The sequence below is a fragment of the Struthio camelus genome, chromosome 4, assembly GCF_040807025.1.
Source record: "Struthio camelus isolate bStrCam1 chromosome 4, bStrCam1.hap1, whole genome shotgun sequence".
NCBI classification, from domain to species: domain Eukaryota; kingdom Metazoa; phylum Chordata; class Aves; order Struthioniformes; family Struthionidae; genus Struthio; species Struthio camelus.
The window spans coordinates 35,668,457-35,687,352 of NC_090945.1; the positions used below are offsets into that span (position 1 = coordinate 35,668,457).

An 18,896-nucleotide genomic window follows, 5' to 3' on the forward strand; every position below is an offset into this window, starting at 1 on the left:
TGGAACTAAATAACCTTAGTGTATTAGAAACCATGACATTTCAAGATGAAGGTAATAGGATTTATTCATCACATGAACATCTAATACTGAAGGACTGGCAGAAACGTCTAATGAAACTGGAAGTGAAGTATTAGTATTTACTGCCCCAACAGTATCTGTTCAGGGCATGAGGGGCAGCAAACCCACAGGGAAACAAAACTAAGTGGGAAGTAAAAGTCACCTAAAGGTGCCCTTCCTCATTTTAAGTATTTAACAAAAGTATTAGCAATACAGCAAACCACGTTTTCGCTGGAGGGTGGGGGTAGGGGAGGAGGGGAACACTCTCAGCCTTCCTTGCAGCCCTGCCATAGAATACCACACTGCTGAGAGCAGTGCCAAGATAAATAGAAGCTTTCATTCAGGATAATACTCGGCAAACATCTTGAGAATCACATCTTGAGAATCTGTACAGACTCTTCTAGGTTCTTTTCCTTTAATTGACCTCTTTCCACAGGCACTGGGTAACTAAGCAGTGCCTTATGCATGACCTTCGTGATTATTTTTTCCATGTCAACAGATTTGAGTTTGCATACAATAAAAATCAAAGCAATTTCCCATTTGATCCTAGAGCAAATATCTAAGTTATCCAAAGAATTAACTTTGGAGAAGTCATGTACATAAATCCTCTGGAATATTGATCCTGCCATCACTTAGAAAAGATGAACAAAGAAGATTCCCAAGTCCCACAAAAGCGTATGATCCTGTTTTACATTTTCTTTTTTTCTTTTTCTTTTTTTTTTCTATGCATTTCCATTATTTCTCCCTTATTCTGCATTCCTTCCCATCCCAGGTAACAGCTAGCTTTCCTGGTTTCTCCCCAGCTGCTCTATACCATGTGCCTGACTTAACAGTAAGAGGTTGTTCCAGTAACAGCTTGACGTGTACATGAATCTGGACTTCTTCACTAACTTAAGTCATACGTTAAAAGCTACCTCAGCTATTACCATGCTGTTTGCTATCCTGGAAGCTTCTGACAGGTGAGGCAATAAAATCTACCCGTACACATTCTTGCATACTAAAAAAAAGACTATGAAAGTAAAATCCTGACACTACTTTAAAATATATATATACAATGGTCAGACACCAAGGAGATTCTGGGAAATTCAATTCTAAATTGAAGTTTTTCAATCTGCTTTGAAAGCGAACTGCTGCTTTACAGAAACAACATCATGGTAATTTTGTATTTAGAAGGAACGTTTCCAAAAGTTTTCACACCATTATGGATTCCTAGGAATACTTTCGTCCATTGTTGCTTGAATACTTACAAATTGTTATACAGTACCTGGATATTGCAGCCTTTTCCATCACCTCCTGCTGGATTAAACCAGATGTCTCTATAACATCCAAGATAATAATACTCCACAATTTGTCCGATTTTGGTCTCTGTAACACCACATTTTCATCTTCTAAGTGGCTGAGCCAAAATTCTAATGTTTCTTTAGGGAAATGGTTAGCTTCTGAAATTATGTTAAGGGCTGTTTGATGCTGCTCTTTCTCAACAGAACTGTAAGCTTTAACCGGTCCAAGTTTGCCAGCTATAATTGGTAGGATAGAGAAGCCCTCAGATACATCTAATACATACAAAGGATCAGGAGCCGCATCTAGAGCGCTCCGGTTTTGAGACTCTTGAAGGTTCAACCCACTACCATGTCCATCAACATCCATGGTCTGCAAGTCTTTACCTGCGTTTAATGAAGACAGCACTTTGACAATGGCAGCTTTAAAGCATTCATGGTATGGTACATTGTTCAGCAGGGCTATTTCTGTGGATTCTAACACACACACTCGACCTTTGCCATCCTGTTTGCTAGTTGTTTGAAGACTAGCTAGAGCATTACATAATTCAGCCTCATTGCCCAAACTCAGTGCATCTTCTCTGTAACTGAAGTCCATCCCACATTCTGAAGTCCAAAAGGAAATCTTCTGGATCTTCAAGTAGCAGTCTTGGCAGCAAACTTCCATTGTAACAGTATCTCCAGGCTTCACGGAGTAATCTTGGCAAATAGCACAAAAAAGTCACGCCAATTAGTTTATGACAGGCATTATCATTGAAGCAGCCATACTGTGCTTTAAAAGAAAAGCGTAATCTCCTGTTTTCATTAGCTGTTATCACTGCGTATGAAACAATTACTCTAGTCACACTTCTCAGTCTTTTCTGTGTGCTGCATCACTGTTAGAAAGGGGCTCAAGTGTGCAACAGTCTGTAGGATGGAACCAGCAGCCTTCTAAAGACGAAATTCCTCCAGATCTCAGCGTGCAGCTCTGTAGCCCACAAGCTACATCTGGGTACTGTGCCTTATTAAACTGTCCCACACTAGGCAAATCCATTTAATATATGTTTATCATGGGAAGACTTGTTTTGAGATTACTTTAAACATTCTACCAACAGCAGTGCTGAATAAAGAAAGACATAATGATGAAGAAACTGTTTTGGCCTAAAAATGCTAAATATTTAATATTTTAATACTTCCTACAAAGATGAATTTGTAATTACATTAAAATACCTTCAACACAATACCTACAGTTCAGAGAGGGTAAGACTTTATTCAAAATAAATTATACTGCAACATTTATGGTGTACAGCTCAAGATGGCCTTCACATACTCTGTGTATGTTTTCAGAAAGTACAAGGAAACCTACTGATACGGATCAGAATTTTGTAACAAGAAAGCTAGTTTGACAAACATTTCTTTCAGTGGCAACATAGTCTAAAAGAGTTTCTTCCCTCGGCTATGCTTCCACTTGAGCCAGTCTATGGCAGAGCTGCCCATATTGTCCTATGGAAACATACAAGGGGAAAATAGGCAAAGAGACAGGTGGGGCTGCTGGAAGCAACGCTGCCACTGTGGTAGAAAAAGTATTAATCAAATTAAGTCCAAAATAGGGTGTAGGGGGATAAGAGGTATTTATTTTTTGTTTTTGTGGCAAGAGCAGATAACAATTATTACCTCTCCTGCTTCCCTTTTCACACGTCATGTCCTGACTAAGTAGAGCCACGCAGTGGCCCTGCTCTTTGGAGCTGCTCTAAAAAGCACTGACTCAGTATAGGGAAAAAAAAAATACTTAGAGAAAAGCGTTAATTCTCCCAGATCCTTTATCTCTATAATAGTCTCTGTAATAAACAGAGTAGCTTAAGAACAAAATGAAATCAAGTTAATATACTGCAGAAAAAAAAAAAGAAAAAAAAAATCTACAGGACATACCAGGGAGATCCTGTACAGGATAGACTGCCTGTTCCCAACAAGATTCCTCACTGGGACTTGTAGACAGAGCATGCTCATCATCAAGCTGTAGTACAAACCAGACCACAATAGCATCTAGGATTCCTCCTTGGGTGACTGGTAGGCTGAGCTTCCAAGGCTTTCTACCTGCAAGGCTTTTCAGCTCCTGACCAGAGCGGAAGAAGAGAAACGACGTGTGAGTGAGTTTCTTTCCCTAAATCAAAAATGGTTTTATCATAACTACTCAGATCTCAAATTCCCCCACTAGCCCATGAGGGCACCCAATAGAAACCTGAAGCTCACAAGACACTACAATACCAATTACCAACATTAGTATTCACCAGCATTGGGACTATCTTCCTACATACAAGTGCAGTAACGCGCACACAACCAACCTGTGTCTGTTAGGCATTAATGCAAATACACGTGTGCCTACATACACGTGTACATATTTAAAAACACCAAACCAAAGACTGCACGAAATGCCTTAGACAGGCAAAGCTTGTCCAACAGAAATAATAAAACAGAGCCAGTCTTTTGGGCTGCATTTAAGCTAACACTTAAGCGTATGTTAAAGGCTGCATTTAAGTTTAATCAATCCTAGAAATACTCAAGCAGATAATCAATTAATCATGTATGCAAGCACCGAGTTCCTTCAGAGGACTGGCAAAGCATTACAAAAATACTAAGACAAATATATTTGGTGCTATTTTCTCTGCTACCTAGGCTATCAGTTTTGTACAAAAGCTCATGCATATACAATTCAACTACTTCAAAGAGCCAACTAAGATGTTCCCTAAAAGAAACGGGTTATCAATTCTCCCACTTGCCTAAATTAACAGAAATTAAGTAATCTTTTAAGTACATTTTCCTTTCCTCAGCAATAACCTTCTGCCACCGACAACATTCACAAACAAAAGAACCCAGCTCCAACACCTTAGACAGGTCTGGCACATACCAACAACAGACAATCTTTGGTCCCTTGAGATCTCCTTAGTCACAACCACAAGGTTCATGATAGCAATGCCTATTAAGTTTAGTTTGGCAGTTTCCTGAACTCCACATGTCAGCTTTTGTCCTCTCTAAACCTCACTCTTAACAAAATAACAACTAAAGTAACTGGGCAAAGGGGGTGGGGTAGGGGTCAGGAGCGCCCTCCGAAGAATATGACTAGCTCTCCCATGCTGCACTTAACTTTTCCTTCTTTATTCTTATTCTGGGTTTTCCAAGAGTTTATCTATCGCTCTCTTCTTCTCGCTATTGATGAATAGCCAAACAACGCAAACATCAAAACTGCAAGATGCTAAACAAGTTCACAGTGAGATCTCATTGCTCTTCAAAAAAGTGCTTTGCTGCTAGTCATTTCCATGCATGTCCTCAACTGGAGGAGAGGAGTGTAACACATTAAACGTTTGCTGGAAGTAAGCCCCTTGAAGGCTAAAGCATGAGCATATGCGTCTGTTGCTGTCTCTGGGAACTGACAGCTAGTTAAAAACATACTTCCTTCCAAAAATATTCTTTCTGATTGTTCCTCAAAAGCTTCAGGCCCAAGATTCTCTTCTAGTTCCAGTAGCTATAGTGTGCCACAAGATATGGATGTAATATAACACTTAAAAGTGGATGAACTACTAACTGGAAATTTTTTTTTCTCTCTACTATACTGTTTATTCAGGATTTATTCCTCACACTCCTAAACTTTCTCTTGTTATCTATGGCAATTACAGACTAGAACAGCTCCAATACATCAGGCATGGCATTTTATCAACGTAGTTAATGAGGCAGCAAAGAAAATAAAGCTGTGAGAAAGGGATAAGTAGTAAAGAAGGAAAGAATACTATACGATGTATAGTTTGTAAGTGAGAAAAACAAAGATAACTTGCATTAAAATAGGCAAATGGGACTACAAGTAGAAAGAAAAACTACAGGAAATTGGTTAACTGCGTTGTTTCTATGTCTTGATTCAGAATTTTTCAGACATTCCACATACACAGTAACCTTTCCTCAAAATTAGAAAGAGCTAGTATCTACAATTGTTGGCAACAGCTCAGTTGCTTTAGGGCCTGAAAGTGAGAGTCAGCTGTAATTACTGGCTGCCAAGGTAAACACTCACTTCCACTTCTGAGCAACACTCATGCTGCCAGCAAACACATACAGGTATCACTCGGCCAGCTGCAAACATTTGCAGCCTGTGATTTTAGCCACATCTCATTCCTCTGCCTTGGAGGAACTTACCTTCTGCTAGTAATAAAAGTAATCGGCATAACTCAGCTGCTCAAAATTATCATTTTTTTAAACTTAATTTTAATTGTTAGAATTACTTCTCTAATCTTTATCAATGCCTTTGAAGCCTCCTGTAACTGTTTAAGAAATACTGTTACGCTGTATTTTTAGTCTTTCCTCTGTTCTGTCAATTTAAGTCTGGATAACTAACACAGGCAGAACAAGTGTAACATCCCTCTAATTGTTTGAATTGTTGGTCTCCTTGCCTGGAGATATTCAAAATCCGTCTGGACGCAATCCTGGATAACGTGCTCTAGGTGACTCTACATGAGCAGGGGGGTTGGACCAGATGATCTCCAGAGGTCCCTCCCAACCTCAACCGTTCTGTGATAAGTTTAGAGAATGGTCTTTAAAATTACCTTAATAGAAGTAAGTGATTTTATATCTTAATTTCAGCCTCTAATAGATAAATCTGCTATCAGTAAGCACATCAGGGTTTTTTTTTTCCCCCCCTCTGACATGAGAAAATGTATCATCTTTCTTAGTTGCACTGTTTGGACATCAAAAGCGGTCATGACAGAAAAAGATACAGGAGTGAAAATAAGCTACCAGTGTTTAAAATAGCCACATTTGCCCAGTGACAGAGTAATTAATAGTTCCAATTGAGTTAATTGCATTTCTTCCCTTTACCTCTACTTATGACACCCTTACCGCTTCAAAACAGGAACACTTTAATTATTTTAACTGGAAATTTCAAAGGATGAGTTATGAAACATGGTTTAGAGAGTGTTCTTTATTCTTTAAAGTTATCTTGACATTTCTACCATCAGACAAATGCTTAAGAGTAGGCACCTCACTGAAGTAACAGTTTCTTACAGATGCTAGAAACAGAAGCAACATTAGGTCACAGAGGGATTGGTCCTAAGAGTATACTGGGGAGCCTTGTCTTATTCATTCTTAACCTCATGATGTCTACTAAGGCAACTAGGAAAAGTTATTGATTCAAAACACCACAATTTCCAATCGTGAGCAGAGAAAAACTTCATTTATATAACAGAATCTATTTTAAGCTCACACACTTCAATGCTAACTCCTAACCACAAGTCATTGAGCAAGGAATACGCACTGACCAGAGATCGGATGCATCACCTTTTCAGCATGCTCAGCTGAGAGCCCTACCTCACAGTTCAGGCATATTTGGTACATGTGCACAAATTTATTTGTGCAAAACATACAAAATAATGCTACCGTATTTTAGAATACCATATTATAAAAATACCATAGGATTTCACCACAGGATGGAATCAAACTGGCTGAATACGGGAAAGGCAACTTCTCTACCTCCTGTTTCTTTCACGCTTACCCATCAATACTTGCTGACATTATGATGCTAGATATAAAATCCTCTCTTCTGTCTCCAAGAGTTCCTTGAAGACTCTGTAACTTTAGAGAAATTAACTACGCCAGCTCCACGACTGCATACACAATTTAAAATAGGTCTTTTGCATTCTTGTTCTCCTTCCCTGCACTGAGTCCGAGTTGTTTGATCCTATGGTAAGCTAGTTCAGGGCACTAACTGTGTCAAAACAAAACAAAAAACAAACAAAAACTCCCACACAACAAAAAAGCAGGAAGTCCCCAACTATAAAAACCCAAAGATTGTCATTTTCTGATGAACCAGTTCACCACGCGATTAAACAAGTACCAGAATCCGCATAGGACTATATGGCTTTAATGCAACACTGCCAACCTAAAACTTGCGAACAGTTGTGAAACTGAGCCTGGAGAACAACTAAGATACAAGGCTCTATTTCTAAACAGATTACTTTTAAATGATGTACAAACATTACCTGCAGATTGTTGAAATCCACAGTCATTACTTGAAAGGGTTCTGTCAGAGGTACATAACCTCCAGGAACTCGACTAAGCTTTTCGGTGGTGTAAGGTTCAACAGTTTCCTCCGAACTAACAGAGGCATATGTTGGACTAAAGAACTGCACTGAATTTGCCAAGCGCACACCAGCGATTTCTTGCGTTCCCACTCTGTGAGAGATGAAAAAATTAATGAGAAATTAAACTATTAGAATAACTTGGAAAAAAAAATTATTCCCAGGAAGACTAAGTGTTTTCAAACGTAGAGTGCAAGAAGAAAATACTCAAAAACACCAAAAAACACTCCATAGAGTTGTTTAATGTGTTACACAGCAGCTCTTAAGCTGCTAGAGCAGCTCAAAAGCACAGAAACTGAACCTCCTTTAAGAACCTGAACTGAATGTTGTTACTGGATAGCGAAAATAAGCCCTACACGTTTTTTGTCAGAGACCTTTGCCCTCTCTTATGTACTGCTCCTAGAGTCTTAAAAGAAATATGGAAATAAAACATGCCCTGTGATAATAAGAACAAAGATGCTTTTTTCTTCTGCTGCATTAGAAGGATAATTAGGCTGATTGCTCACCTATGACAAACACAACAAGGAAGAAAGGTATGCAACAGGAAAATTTATTTTTTTGAGCCTCTTCCATATAAAAGATACTGCAAATCAAATGTTTTAAGATATTTTTGCAGTATCTTTAAGATATTTATCAAGCACATAATCTATGTAAAAATAAAGTATTTTTCCTAGTTAAATAGCTGCAAGGAAAATCACTGGGTTGACTTCTTACTGGAAAAGGCTTTGCCAACTCAGAATAAAAGTACCCTCTCTTACAAGATGGGAGATCAGCCAGGTTTCTAGAACAACCTTGTTACAAGCTTCAAGGAAGAGATAATGGTATGACTGCTTTAAAGCAACTACTTTATCACATACCCTTTCCGTCTTAGGTTTGAGGACTTGGATATATTCTCATTCTTAGACTGTGAGTCAGGAAGTTGCATGAGACAAAAGTCTTACACAAGCTACACTTCAGGTAATTCCGAAAAAGTGTGCTTGTCTGTGAACCATTTAGTTCTTCCCATTTAAGTGACAGCTACCACAAAAATCTACATTCTTACAGTGAGACCTAGCACTCAAGAGTTCCAATGACAACTATACTAAATTTCTAAAACTATTTTAAATTCTGAATCACTTTTTCAGGAACTACAAGAGACCTTCCTACAACTGTGACTAGACAGGCTGTCTGATAATATTAGTGTTAGATATAGTCTTCTCCTTGATCGCGGGAAGCTCTTGATAGTAGAGCTGAATAAACTGTCTTCTGTCCTTACTTAGATTCTTAGGCTGATAGTGTATTTTGACCATTATGGACAAATAAAACGTTAAAACGAATCAGGTTCCATCTTTGGAGCACTGTCCCTGGCAATAAAAGTGTAGTGACACAGTTAGCATTTTGTGCTTTCTGTATGACATGTAATGATTAACGAACAAATACCAAAGTTGTCAGCAATACTATCTACAGTTAGAATCTTGTCTTCTGCTAAATTAATCTCAGTATTTTAACAACAAAGATGAGGAGGTCTGTACTACAACTAAAACACAACAGTCTCTCTATAAGGCTGTCTTGCAGAAGAGGTCAGCAGATTATCACAGCGAATCCCTCCAGCTTTAAGAGGCAAGCACAAAAATTGACTGATTTTTCTGCCTTTTTTCTGGATCCCAATGGACTAAAAATTTTACATTAAAAACATGAAAGCTGTTAAGTCTACAGTGACTTACATTAGTACAGTAGCCCATCTTCTAGTGTATTTTATTTAAAATGACTAGATGTAGATGCACCAATGCAGTAGAGTCACGTTCTTCTAGAACGTTCCTTTACTGTTACTATGTGACTCTTGAGACATATCTAATCCAAACCTGAAAAAACAACATATACTACACAGTGGTATCTTAAATTTAAATTTCCACAAAACTTTTGTCTTTAGAAGAACTCTTAAGACTCCTGAGAAATCTGTCAGTTCATTTCTTCTTTTGGAAGAACATGTATTTCACACTGATCTGACAGAACCGCAGTGTGCAGTGATTTCAGCAGAAAGTGGAAGCTATCTGTAAAAACGAGCAGAGTTAGGCCCTAGAGCAACTCTAGGAAACATAGACAATGGGTACAAGCAGCACCAGGTATACTGAAGTGATATTAAAATTATCATTAAAGCATCAACTGAAAGAGTTACAATAGGTGGTAAATTAGCATAAAAACTTTAAGTTGGCTTAAGCGTACCAAAAGCAGAATTGCAAGAAAAACAATTGGTACCATTTATCTAGAGTAAAGAAATACAGTGCAACTCAGAATTATCCGTCTCTGACACTGATCTTTTGCTCCCTTTATGCTTTTAACAATTTTATGTCATCTGCAAGATAATCAACACCCAGACTAAAAGGGGATTCCCTCCCCAAGCAAATTGAATCAGTACTTGATGCTAGACTAAATTAATTCTTAACAAACGTACTTAAGAAAATTTCAGTTATTCACGCAGATTTCTGGACTCTACATTTACTATAATCACGGAGTAATCTCTCCTTTTTCAAAGCTCAAAGATAAACTATATTAATTGCACAACAGGAATAAGACAAATGCTGTCAGGCTATAAAAAAGCACAGAGGAAGAGATACTTTCGTAAGGTTATTTCACTAGGCATCCTGCTCAGAAAGAACATCATAAATACAAAGTTTTGATGTAGATTATGGAAAAGCTTTGGGAAATGAGAAGATGCATGCATCAGAAGAAACCAAAGAGATCTGGATAGTCTAAATCTGAGAACAGGCAATTTTTTTTTTTTTTTTTTTTTTACATAAAGTTTAGCAGCACTCTTATTAAAGAGTATTGCCTTACGACAGACGTTCCTATTGGAGCAAAAAGGATCTTGATTAACCTAGAGGTCAGGAAATTTAAAACTGATGAACTCAAGTGTTTCTTCTCCCACAGCGTATAATTAATCTGTGGAAATCACTACAGTCCTGCTCACCACCTGGCCTTAAACTATACTATCAGAATGGATTGCTAACTCGATAACCCAAAGTTACAGTAGATAGGATAGAGTTTTAATCCTGCTTAAATTCTGTAAGCCACAGTAACGTTCACTTTTCAAAGCGTAAAACATCTTTTAACAGATGGATAATTAACTTCTCCTAAAGGAAAATTCTTCTATAACCATCTACTATGGAAATTTTTGTCTCTTTCTGACCATTGTTTGGGTGTACTGCATTAGAAAAACTGCTCCTACAGCCTAGCTATTTTTCTGTTCCAGGGTACTGAAAAGTTAAAGCGTTCTGTTTAGCCTGTGACAAAAATCAATCCTAAATAAAATGCACCAGATCCAAGCATCTGAGACAGGGACTGTGCCCACACAGTGATGCTGCTCTAAAAGACGAGAGTAAAAATGAATAAGAATAGTTGTACACAGTCAGAACTGATCTCAAGAGACTACTAGCCTGCATGCTAGCTCAAAATTAGATGAGCTACATCTTCCGAAGGAGTGCGCCAGGCAGGATTTTTAACGTTTAGGTTCTACAAAATCCTTTCTTCAGCTTCTGAAAGGGTTAGATGCAGCACTGAGGTAGGCAGCAAGTTATAAGGAAGGCAAATTGAGGAAAAGGCCAAACGTTAGTCCAAGAATCTCTGATCCAGAAACAGAGAGAGAGAGTTATATTATTAAGGAATTAAGTTTTTTTTTTTTTTTAATTTCCTTAGTATGTGTTAAAGGCACGTATGTCACATAAAAGAAAATCAAGAGTTTCTAATGAAGTGATTGAAAAAGCCCATACCTAAAAAAGCATGGGAGGAGGAGTTAGTGGTAGTGGCACAGAACTATGAGAAAAAGTCACTGAGCAGTTTTGTTTAGGGAGACAGACAAGTAACTATTTAAAAAAAAAACAAAACAAAACACCACTAAATAAAAAACACTCCATAAAAATTAAAATCACCGTTCTCTCCTCCCAAATAAAAAGTACCGGTTCAAATCATACCAGAGCATAAATATACCTGTGATGTCTACGTATCTCTTTGCATTCTACTGCCATCCCAAATATCGTAGCACTTGCGGGAATAACTTGGCCATACTCTTTAGTATGGATATCTTGATTTTTGGGCTGTAGAAATACGAATAATAATATGCAATGAGACAGTGACTTATTTCTACCACTACTGCAAATCCCAAGTTAGGGACTACTACGGGCCACTCATTATTACAGTCAAAAATATCAGCAGAACTTCCCAGTGACTAGGTTTCTTAGACTTCCAGTCAACTATTTAAGTAGTCTCTTAAGCACATCAGCTCCATTTTCTAGTTTACTACTTGCCCCGTGAAATTTTAAATCTGTATTTTAATTTGTTCCCATTTACGGTATATTCAAACATTTGAGGACTTTTCCTTTATACACGATTCCCATTCTTAACACTAGAGGTCATTAGTTTCATTTCAATAAAATATAAAAACTTTCAGCCAGGTAAGACTTTCCTATTATTTGAAACCAAGGCAACATACAACCAAAAAGAGAGAAGTGCTTATATTTCATCAGAACTGCTCAGAGGTTAAACAGAAAGTAATATGACAAAGTCTTATATGAGTTGGTGTATACTAGTTTAAAGGCAAAATATATAGGCTAAGAACTACAAGACCCAGTGGAACTGTTTAGTCTTCCAAAAACGTCCAAGCAGTTCGCAAAAATTACAGCATAAGCATATGGCATATTTACCAGATCATAATAGCTGTTGCCTAATGTTAGTTAGAGATATTTCTACTACAATCTAACATTTTCCGCTTAGACTGATAAGACTTTCTAATGGCTAGTTGGTATTTCAATATAAAAATGACTAGGCTGCAACTGAACCCATGGGGGACTAGTGCCTGTTACACATACACAAAAATCATCTCCAATGCTACTCACCAAGAGAACAAGAAATGAACAGCGTTCAAAAGTGAACTATCTCCTTATGCTGCCCTTGGAAGGTTGCATCAGGGAAATATGCATTTTAAGTACCTGCCTAATCAGAACAATAACTCACATGCTCCATGTATGCAGCTGCCACGTATTGCTTTTCACCAAAATCAAATTCACAGAACAAGACTTGCTTTTTTATTTTTTTAAATGAGTAGGTACAGAGTATTTAAAAGACGTTTTCTCATGTGTGTGCATGTGCATATATATAATTTTTAAAAACACAAATATTTACAAATAGGAATCACATTTCTATATACCTACATCACTTACCTTTGGTTGTAAGAGCAGATGCTCCCAAGCATGTATCAAGCTCTCCACAATGCCTTCTCCAAACAAACCCGCATCAACAGTTTCTGTGACAACCAAGGAAACTCTAGATAAGGGGGTGGGGGGAGGAATACACATTTCTGTTAACAGTCATTCCTTGAAAGTTAAAATTCAGAATGTGAGCAGATTCAGAGCAGAATTTTTATCACTGTTCATCGCCTTGTGAAGTTTTGATATAGATGAGCAAAAAAGTCCTCTCAAAGAACATACTTGGAATTGTTATTGCAAGTTTTATAAGACGTAGGAAAAAGATAATAAATATTGAGTAAGAGTTTACTACAAAGCTTCTCAGTCAGTGTTTATAAATAAGTTATTATGCACAGGAAGAACCTAAGCAAAATAGGAGAATGTTTCAGTCTGGCCACAGGGCCAGTGATGCTCCAGAACACTTATTTTGTTTGCACCTTGTCCAAGAGTGTGAGTGTACACACACACACGACTCTCCCCATCTCCCCAACAGTTACAGGATCTCACTCAAGCACTTTTTAAAATTTTCATCACACAATAAATAAAAGCATGCAAGAAGCTGCAGTGTTATAGCATTCTTCTATTACTTTTATCAAAGCACAGTAAAATTACTATGCAGACAAGTGGATCCTATCTCATTTAAAACCAAAAAAATGTGCGGAACAGGCATGCCATAGTAAGAGAAGACATTTCTGCAACATTAACAATTACTCCTGTCAGCTCATACATGGTAGCTGGTGCATGCATTAAGAGGATGCAAGTGACCAGTTACTGCAGCTCAGCTGATGCAGTTAAACACAGCTTGACTGGCATGCTAAATCAAGGCAGCTTCACTGTTTGAGATTATCAGCCTATACAATCAATGCAGGCATTGTGCTAAGTTTTAGTAATTTGTAGAAGTAAAATGGATTATTTCCTGCCCATAAGCTTAACCCGCATCCCTAGCATCAGTGAGCTGAAATGATACACCAGTGCTCTGCATATAAATTCCTTCCTCCATCGCCCTAAAATCTCAGCAGATTTGTACTTGCTAAAAATTCACAGATTTTCCTGAAGAACCCCATTTGAATTGGAAGGTGAGCAAAGAGGAGCAGGGTGGCATAAAAAGCTTGGGTCAGGTATACTGAAAGCTATAATGTTGGATCAAATTCTAATTTGCCAAATGCAATTTCAAGTTGATGACTTGGCCCAGTAGCTTTGGATATGCTTTAAAAGATATTATTTAACCACTGATCATTTCTGTTCAGATCACATCTACTATACACCGCACAGTGATCAAGATAATCAGAACATAATTGCTTCCCCTCCCCCCCCCCCCCAAAAAAAATCAGATTAAAAACAGTAAGGAAAGTTGAAACTGTTGCTACATAGGTAAACTTAAGTATGGATAAAAAATGCTGACTGGATTTAGAAGTTTTACAGGTTACCAAATAAATGGAGGGGTCTTTAAAAACTTGGAAGATAAGCGATTTAATTTTCAAAAGCACATGAATCCGTGCTAAACAGGCAGGCAGAGAGATGTGTGTATTAAAAAAAGAAAGAAAACGCACTATATAAACACAAAAATGTATTCTCCTAGAACAAGTTGCAACACTCCTCTGCTGAAACTTACTTTGGTCAACAATGTAAAGCTACCATCAGTGCTCCAGAGATCCACCCCATGGCAGGGCATTGGCATTCACAGCTAGAGCCAGCCCATCCTCCCTCAACCTTCCAGAGGTTAACTAGGGATGGCTCCAAACAGAGTAGGACTCTCTTTAGTGGCAAGGTGGGAGGAGGTTTTCCCTCACTCCCTGACCATGAAAGAGGCTGACAACGTGCAGTTTCTGATCTCTCTGACAAACAAAGAGGCTCATATGGAGTCACAGAGGTTTGGTACGTCCCAGGAGCAGTCTTCCTGTGCAGGCCCTACTATATGCTTCCATCCTACTTCTGGCTCCTTTCTGCAGCCCATAAGCTGCTAAGTACAGAAGTATGTTACAGAAAAATTTTGATGGCATAGCAACCTAGACATGATGACAGAACATGCACGTGAGGAAGTTATTGAAATTAATTTCTCTTCTCTTATTGCTGTAATACAGCTGGATATGCCCCAAAACTCATATCTTCAAAGAATCAAAGTCCTTAACTTATGACATCGTTAACTTACCGTAGAAATTAGTATGATTTCAAAACATGGTATCTTTTCTGCAATGCTTCATGAAAACATAAACTTGGAAGGGCCTCTCTATGTTTTATGTTTAAACAGAAAATAAGGTTGCCTGTGAAGTTTCGGTCACAGAATGTTTTCAACTTGAATTAAGAGCAAATTAAAAATAATATCACAACAGAGTACAACAACTTACCTTTCAGGTATGTGCTTTGGAATTTCTATATCAAGTGACTTCAAATGGAGAATTTTGATCTCACTTCCCATATTATTTGCTGCCACCACATCACAAGCAAGTTCATACATGGTTTTTGACAATTCACAGGCATAGACATAAGGTGCTCCTGCCTTTTTTGCAAACATACTGAAAAATAAGAATCAGGGCTTTTTTGCTCCAGTTCAAATCATTTTAGGTAAAGTATGATGAGATACTAAGCTTTCTCATTTTCTATTTCTGCATCTGCTTCACGTCTCTAAGAAAATAGTTCAAGGCCAAACACGACAGTGCAACAAGTGAAACACCTCTTGTGTGAGCACTGATATCACACAGTTGATATCCTCTTGATGTACAGGATATTATTGCTACCAAAAAATACTGCCGACATAAGGATACTCCTCAGCTATGCCGAGCCTGTTCTTTACACTACAGCATTTTCATTTACATCTTTAACTTCTCTGCCTAAATGAAGTGACTACTACGTATCGCACTTGATACTTAGGGAGAGGATACGTAACCTTACTACCCCAAAACCAACATGAACTCTCCAACTTAAACAGCAGTTCTTAGCACAGAAAAAATATAAAATGTATCAAAATGTGGTTCTCACAAATACTATTAGACACTAACCTCAAAGCTCGGTTACTTCTTAATGCTGTTTCCCTTCTTAAGGTTTAGGTTAATAAAGGCATGGAAGCAAATTTTAAATTTCTTACTGGCAGCCACATTAAGTTTACACAATTTTGTTAGACAACAAATATGTTTCTGTTGGTTATGTCCACATTTAACATGTACTTATGACATACCTCAAGATTCCTGTTCCTGTTCCAATATCAAGAACAGATTTACACCCGGAGCGGATCACATTCTCTATTGCTTTTAGGTAAGTAAGATTCCTCTTGGTATCATTGAGCATGATGAAGTGCCAACGTTCCACAAGCCAGTTTGCAACACGGTAAAAATTCTCCTTTGCATCAGCAAAATCTGGGTTAAGCTTCACCGCTTTGTGAAAATATCCAGCTGCTTCATCTCTAAAGCCCATTCTAACAGTAAAAATGACAAATAAACAGCAAACATGCTGCCAAGTATTTGCAAATACCTGTAGATGGGCAAAGAAGTCCTATACTAGTTGCAAAACAATGGAAATATACTTTACACTAGTTAGAAAGATTCTCTTTGAAACAAAACACCTCATATTAGCTTATGAAACACAATGACTCACAGCTCTACATTACAGCATTCAAAAGTAGTCAAAAAACGCCATTGTGTGCGGTCTTCACTCATCACTGTGTTCTCTGACAAACTGGAACAGGTTTTACAAGAACCTGCTGTAATAACATGGCAACAGCAACTCAGCAGTGCAGTTCAAGTCGCAAGAGAATGCTACAAAATCCCAAAGCTGTTGTACGGTATCTAAAGTGAACATATTGTGAAACAATCAAAATTTGAGTTGCCAGTGCTTCCGTTAGGTGGCACTTTTGAAATTAAAATGTGATTTGAAGCATTTCTTTTTAAGGATATCTATTACATACCCCGAAATCAGATAGCACTGAAAAATAAGATTTATAAAATGCAAGAAAAGTACATATTTTAATACAATGATGGGAGAGTTCCCCCTTAAAAGAAAAAAAATACATAAAGGAATCACAAAAGAAATCTAATCAAAGCTATTTGGAGTCAGGACCTACGATTTCAATCTTAAACTCCATTCTTGGAAGACTTTAGAGCCCAAAGCAACAGCAAAGTATCATATATTGCAAATTCTGGAAAAAGCAGGAAAAGAATGCTTTACACTATTAAATAAAAACATAAGCACATACTAATTAAGAAGAATAGCTCTTCACAGTGCAGTATACACGACTAGCTTCCTCACTGTCACATGAAACCTCAAGAAGGACCAGAACGAAAAGACAAGAGTTTTCTTTTTAATTTAATAATTATTTAATGAATTGTTAAATAAAGGCAGTGCTTTTACTTCTAAACAATAACAGCTGTGCCTACCAACATGTATTTTAGCATTGGCCACTCTACTTTTTAAACTGACAGAACATATGTGAAATTCAACAGCAAAACTACACCAGGATGCATATACTTGCATTTACTTCTTTTAAGTACATTTTATGTGCTCTGCTGAATTGGGCATAGTTTATTGATATACAAAAATAAACAGTGAGCCTTATAAATACTGAATATAGATTACTACAAACCTGAAAAGATGTTCTCCCATACTGTTACATATCACTTCATCATTGGGATACAGTTCAAGTGCCTGTTCATAACAGTTAAATAAATCTTGAATTCGTGCTAAAGAATCTAGCTCTTCTGCCCATTTAAAGAGAGTAAATTGGAATGTTTCCTGGAAAATAAAACATACACCACTGAGCAGGTAATGCTACAAGAAGTAGGGAACTGAGCCCTGAAAATATCTACAGAGGTGTCCTGGCATGAACCTGAATACGTTCACTCCCTTAAGCAGCAGCACACATCATCCTAAGTGTTGGATACTGTCTCCAGTTTAGGTGTGTCACCTGGACGAGCAGAAATAAGCTGTCCCATAGATAGCCATATGGAGTATCATCACTCAGAAACATGTAACAAAAGCTTGTGCGTATACTAATCCACATCGCACTATACTGCGAGCCAGTACTAACCAGGTTCTCTTTTTATTAAACTAAGTTGACAAATAGAGCGCTAAAAGAAGTTAAGTGCGTCAGTTCCCTTCCTGTATGGGCATACGGCTTATTAAGCTGGCTTTCGCTGTCATTATTGTTTTCTGACTGTATTTGGAAAAATGAAGAGGAAAACAAGTTACATGCAGCAAATCACAGGCATGAAAACTTCAAGAAGAATACAGTAATTAAAACTGCCCCAAATAATTCAAAGAGCACTTACTTTGACAGTAGGTTTTAACTCAGGAGCTAGATTTAGCACCAGCAAATAGTGAGCATATGCAGTTCCAAAATCATGGTCCTCCAGGCAATGTTGAGCACTCTGTAAAGATCTGGAAATCAGCTCCCGCCTGCCAGCTTCCTGACCACCTCTAAGGCTACGGTGAGATTTAGCATTGGAGTTGGGCATTTTGAAGGATATAAACACTCACTCTTTCTGAAAGAAATTACATATATTCTAAGTCAAGAAAGTTACACACAAAACTGACAGATCAAACAATATTTTGATCTTCAGAGGCATTCAGGAGGACCCCTGCCAAATCCCAAGCATTCAAAAACACATATATCTTTAGGCTTTTGGCATACCCCATCAACTTTAAAATGAACATTCATTGTTAAAAAGCTAGACATGCGTGAAGCTTTTGTTAGACTAGGTCCTAAAAACTAACAGCTTCTTTGTTTTTTGATTGACTAAGTACGTTTGTACAGTAAAAGTTTATGCGTTCCTAAATTTCATAATCAAGCACGAAATTTTTAGGTTAAAACTTGTCCACTTCAGCCATACCCACGTAAAACAAAGTCCCAAATATAGAGCTAGCAAGACTTACGTGGTTTTTAGTTTACGCGGGGCAGCAACGTGCCTTCCCCCTCCCAAGAAAGCGTTACCAGAAAGCGTTGTCAGAAGCAATACACACGCTTTCATAGCCGCCTTTGTCACGACTTTAATTTGTAACGCTTACCTACACGCAAGGGTCTAGCTCTACCCTCAGGATTGCCGGATTTATCCTAAAGCTGAAGAGAACGAGCGTTACAACAGAGGGGGGCCGCGGGGAACACAACGCTGCCGGGAAAGGAGCCGCTCGGCGTCCCCCAGGCCCACAACGGGCGCCGCTGACTCACGCGGCAGCGCACGAAACCAGGCCGGGGGCGAGGGGCCGCCGGCACAGGCCGGGCACCGCTCGGGGCCGCCTGGGCCCCACGGGGAGCGCGCCGCAGG

The 18,896-nt window shown here is 38.2% G+C and overlaps 1 protein-coding gene across 11 annotated transcripts in view; it reads right to left on the minus strand.

Moving 5' to 3' along the window:
* Nucleotides 1-18,896, minus strand: part of PRMT9 (protein arginine methyltransferase 9) — a 28,293-nt gene that overhangs the window by 2,367 nt on the left and 7,030 nt on the right. For 6 of the 11 annotated variants that reach the window (XM_068942235.1, XM_068942234.1, XM_068942237.1 and 3 more), the window contains 9 exons: nucleotides 17,904-18,116; nucleotides 17,219-17,367; nucleotides 15,818-16,054; nucleotides 14,991-15,158; nucleotides 12,622-12,724; nucleotides 11,393-11,499; nucleotides 7,331-7,523; nucleotides 3,243-3,426; nucleotides 1,322-2,033 (listed from right to left, as the gene is read on the minus strand). In XM_068942235.1, coding sequence (XP_068798336.1) covers nucleotides 1,322-2,033; nucleotides 3,243-3,426; nucleotides 7,331-7,523; nucleotides 11,393-11,499; nucleotides 12,622-12,724; nucleotides 14,991-15,158; nucleotides 15,818-16,054; nucleotides 17,219-17,367; nucleotides 17,904-18,089 — 2,039 coding nt within the window. In that variant the 5' untranslated portion in view covers nucleotides 18,090-18,116. Of the gene's footprint in view, nucleotides 1-1,321; nucleotides 2,034-3,242; nucleotides 3,427-7,330; nucleotides 7,524-11,392; nucleotides 11,500-12,621; nucleotides 12,725-14,990; nucleotides 15,159-15,817; nucleotides 16,111-17,218; nucleotides 17,368-17,903; nucleotides 18,117-18,639; nucleotides 18,692-18,896 lie in introns of all 11 variants that reach the window. The other 5 variants (XM_068942242.1, XM_068942243.1, XM_068942240.1 and 2 more) reach the window with 4 other exon arrangements.